Here is a 4,755-nt window from a genome sequence, read left to right on the forward strand (position 1 = left end):
ACAAGGATGCAGATCTTTTTTTTTTCTTCACCGGATGTATAAATTTGAAGCATCCGGCTTCAGCGTTTCCACTCCCAAATATGGTAGTGGGAGGAAGCCCACTGGCCGGTAGTGGCAGAAGATTGATTTTGGCCGATATTCTACACATTTTCTCATCGATGAAACATTTGATCTAAATATAGCTTTCTGTTCTCAAAACTATCATATGTTATGAACATAATTTATTAAGTTTTGTAGACTTTACCCATTGCAAAAAAAAAAGTTTTATTTTTAAATCGTTGTTTAGAAGGAGTGCAAAGGCGAATTGAGTTAACGCACATGCGCACTGCACAAAGGAGGCGTTCCCTAACGGAAATATGCAGATCAATGTTAGAACGCGCCCAATAGGATCTCGCTAACGTGTGCTTGGCTCTGCCCACCCACTTCCGTGTTCTGCCCACTATGACTCATGTGTTCCCGTTGGAAACGACTTGTGGCTGTGCTCTTGGTTGACTTATATTTGCTGTCGCTGTGCGTGCTGCGACACAGCAGAAAAAGGCCGTACAAATCTCCCGAAATGGCTCTGTCATGCGTCCGTCAAACGAAGAAGGCGGAATTATTCTGCTTGCTGCTACCTTGATATCACAGTAGAACAGCTTTGATGATTTCACGGCGGTCCGCAAACAAACGTTTAAAGTGCATGCCGCCACCTACTGTGCTGGAATGTACGATTAATCATGATCTACACAATTCTATACTACAATATGAATAAAATAAATCCCTACTTAACTTCTACCACACCCTCTCCCCCCCCAAAAACGCTACCCCCAATATATATTTTTTTTTGTCGTTTCCACAATAACCTTCAACCTGACATTTCTGCTTTTCACAACCCGAGTCAAATTGATAACCTTACCAATAAAAGCTATGATGTCAACTTATCAACTTCATTATCAAAGTTTCCTTTGACACTTCACGTTCTTGAGCTTGAAGATTTCGGGAACAGGTCTCGGAAAACAATACCAGGACCAGCAGAAGCACCAGTCAGACAGAAGGTCCACTTTATACAGGAGCGTCCATGTAAACTCCCATCATTCCACACTGTAGCGCCAACCAATCTGTCTTACCGCCTCTGCATATGATACATCATGACTGGTTTCATATCTGTGAACCTCTCCTCAGTCTCTCTCTCTCTCTGCACCTGGCATCCACCAAATGCTGCGCTGTGTTTCCCCCCCCCACCAATTACAACACTTAACCTTCACATTGCTCCCACATTCACTGTAATCATGTTCCCCTCCACATTTGACACATCTTTTCTTTCCAGAATGTGCTGTGCCTCGATAGTGCCTCCCATTCTGTAACAGATGCTACCATCAAATCAAATCAAATCCCATTTTATTTGTCACATACACGTGTTTAGCAGATGTTATTGTGGGTGTAGCGAAATGCTTGTGTTTCTAGCTCCGACAGTGCAGTAATATCTAACAAGACACACAATCTAAAGGAATGGAATTAAGTATATATAAATATTTGGATGACCAATGTCAGAGAGGCATAGACTAAATACAGTAGGATAGAATACAGTACATACACTTCCGTTCAAAGGTTTGGGGTCACTTAGAAATGTCCTTTGTTTTTGAAAGAAAAGCAACTTTTTTGTCCATTAAAATAACATCAAATTGATCAGAAATACAGTGTAGACATTGTTAATGTTTTAAATGACTATTGTAGCTGGAAACGGCTGATTTTTTTTATGGAATATCTACATAGGCGTACAGAGGCCCATTATCAGCAACCATCAGTCCCGTGTTCCATTGGCACGTTGTGTTAGCTAATCCAAGTTGATAATTTTAAGGACAGTCAGTGGGTCAGTGTGGGTTAGAGTTTAGGGTTAGTAGGCCTATGGCCCAGAGGTTAGAGTCTGTCTCAGTAGGTACAGGTCAGAGGTCAGTGTCTGTCTCAGTAGGTACAGGTCAGAGGTTAGTGTCTGTCTGTCTCAGTAGGTACAGGTCAGAGGTCAGTGTCTGTCTCAGTAGGTACAGGTCAGAGGTTAGTGTCTGTCTGTCAGTAGGTACAGGTCAGAGGTTAGTGTCTGTCTGTCTCAGTAGGTACAGGTCAGAGGTTAGTGTCTGTCTCAGTAGGTACAGGTCAGAGGTTAGTGTCTGTCTCAGTAGGTACAGGTCAGAGGTTAGTGTCTGTCTCAGTAGGTACAGGTCAGAGGTCAGTGTCTGTCTCAGTAGGTACAGGTCAGAGGTTAGTGTCTGTCTGTCTCAGTAGGTACAGGTCAGAGGTTAGTGTCTGTCTCACTAGGTACAGGTCAGAGGTTAGTGTCTGTCTCAGTAGGTACAGGTCAGAGGTTAGTGTCTGTCTGTCTCAGTAGGTACAGGTCAGAGGTTAGTGTCTGTCTCAGTAGGTACAGGTCAGAGGTTAGTGTCTGTCTCAGTAGGTACAGGTCAGAGGTTAGTGTCTGTCTCACTAGGTACAGGTCAGAGGTTAGAGTCTGTCTCAGTAGGTACAGGTCAGAGGTTAGCGTCTGTCTCAGTAGGTACAGGTCAGAGGTTAGTGTCTGTCTCAGTAGGTACAGGTCAGAGGTTAGTGTCTGTCTCAGTAGGTACAGGTCAGAGGTCTATAAGCCTTGACAGGAGGCCTATCCTCTGGTTATGGATCCCCTCCGAGCCGTAGCTGATCATTTGACCAGGAAGGCACCAAATTTAGGCTATTTCTCAATTCAAATTGGCCTTCTGTGTGGCTCAGTTGGTAGAGCATGGTGTTTGCAACGTCAGGGTTGTGGGTTCGATTCCCACGGGGGCCAGTACAAAAAAAAAAAAAAAAAAAGAATGCATGAAATGAAATGTATGCATTCACTACTGTAAGTCGCTCTGGATAAGAGCGTCTGCTAAAATGACTAAGAATTTAAATGTAAAATGTCCTCCTCTAACCAAACCACAGCCCTTAATTACAGGACCTATAATAACCTGTCACGGTTGTTACAGTGTAATTACTGTTTTATGTAGGCTACCATGTTCTTTTCACTCAAGTTGAGATGTCAATTCCATGTGGATGGGTGTTTAAACAGAAATAAAAAAAAAAGGAATCTTTGCTGAATATGGGAAATGACGTGCTTCAGCAGCATTTTAGGTTGAAGAGCCCCTGGATTACAGCGAGCAACGCAAGCCGGTGGGTCGAACGCAGGACAGGGAGCCACAGCTATTTAAAGGGGGTCTAACCGGGGGGGAGGGTGGTGGATAAATAACCCAGGATCCACAGCGCTGAGTAACCACTCTAAACATCGCTACATCACATCTCTTTCTCTAGCTTCTCACGATTCAACCTCCTCTGTCTCCGTGTCTATCTACTAGCTATTGTTGTTTAGAGTGGCAGAGAGAAGAGGTTAGGTTCAGGTTTTCTCTTTCCGCCATATTAACTTCTCTCTTGTCTCTCCTCTCCTGGATATCATTTCCCCCATCAGACTAACAGCTGCAGCTTCTCTCTAGCTACTGCGAGGGACCGCTTCTGGCGGGGGGGGGGACTATGGGGAAAGATTATTATAAAATCCTGGGGATAGTGAAAGGAGCGGCTGATGAGGATATTAAAAAAGCGTACAGAAAACAGGCTCTGAAATGGCACCCGGACAAAAACAAAGCGGCCAACGCCGAGGAGAAATTCAAGGAGATCGCCGAGGCATATGATGTCCTCAGTGATCCGAAGAAAAGAGAGATATATGATCAGTATGGAGAAGAAGGTAGGATAATATCACCCATTCAGATGTTTATTAATGCCTGGGTTTCTTGTCATTTCATCCACACCATTCTTTAGCAAACAACAGAACATGTTGTAATAGACTTGTCCATTATACAAGTCATACAGATTGATATTTTAACTACACTGGTTTGAAGAGACCACAGCATTTCACTCGTTATTATTTATTCATATAAATTATGATAATAAGCAGATGTTTCCCTGTTGTCAGGGTGGCATATCGGTCTGCGCGTAATATGTACACATGGCTGTTGGCTGGTCAGAAATACAATAAAAGTCAGATTGTATTATCTTTAGGCTACTGTCATTTACATGAATTAATATTGAACATGTCAATATGGATAATGTTACAAGCTGAAGGCATCATAACCTGTTCAAATAGCAGATGGGGGGAAAAAGCAGATTTGCCATTGTAGGACATTTTTAACATTTTTACATTTTTAGTCATTTAGCAGACGCTCTTATCCAGAGCGACTTACAGTAGTGAATTTCATTTCAGACATTTCATAGATTTTTTTCCCCCCGTAGGACGAATCCACTGACCTGTCCCATATGACAGACGTCTTGACATGGGGCTATTGGACTCATGAACTTAGTGTTTGACTAGAGCAGCATCAATGTAGGATTTGCAACCCCTTTTCCCCTGCATGGTACAGAGTCTGCATGGTTATTCTATGACTGTACAGATCACATACACAATACTTTCCGAATACTTGATTTAGGAGGTTGTGCTTTTTTGGGAGTATTCAATTGGTTCTATTATACCGGGCAAACTCAAGTACAGCTCAAGGATTTCAAGGATATTTGACCCATGTCTGTGTAACGGCTGTCTGAAGAGAGAGTTGACCAAGGTGCAGCGGAGTTAGTGTTCATCTTGGAATTTAATAGAACAAAAGAGAACACTACAAAAATTAACAAAAACACGACAGCAAAAACAGTCCTGTTAGGAAAATATCTAAACAGAAACAATTACCCACAAAACCCAAAGGAAAAACATGCTCCTTATGTGTGACT

General features: G+C 42.6%; 1 protein-coding gene across 1 annotated transcript in view; it reads left to right on the plus strand.

Annotated features, from left to right (window-relative positions):
* Window positions 1-3,063: 3,063 nt before the first annotated feature.
* The window catches only part of dnajb4 (DnaJ heat shock protein family (Hsp40) member B4), a 4,752-nt gene continuing 3,060 nt past the window's right edge, over window positions 3,064-4,755 (plus strand). The window contains exon 1 of the mRNA XM_014187671.2: window positions 3,064-3,724. Coding sequence (XP_014043146.1) covers window positions 3,514-3,724 — 211 coding nt within the window. The 5' untranslated portion in view covers window positions 3,064-3,513. The remainder of the gene's footprint in view (window positions 3,725-4,755) is intronic.

The sequence above is a fragment of the Salmo salar genome, chromosome ssa03 (genome assembly GCF_905237065.1).
Source record: "Salmo salar chromosome ssa03, Ssal_v3.1, whole genome shotgun sequence".
NCBI lineage: Eukaryota > Metazoa > Chordata > Actinopteri > Salmoniformes > Salmonidae > Salmo > Salmo salar.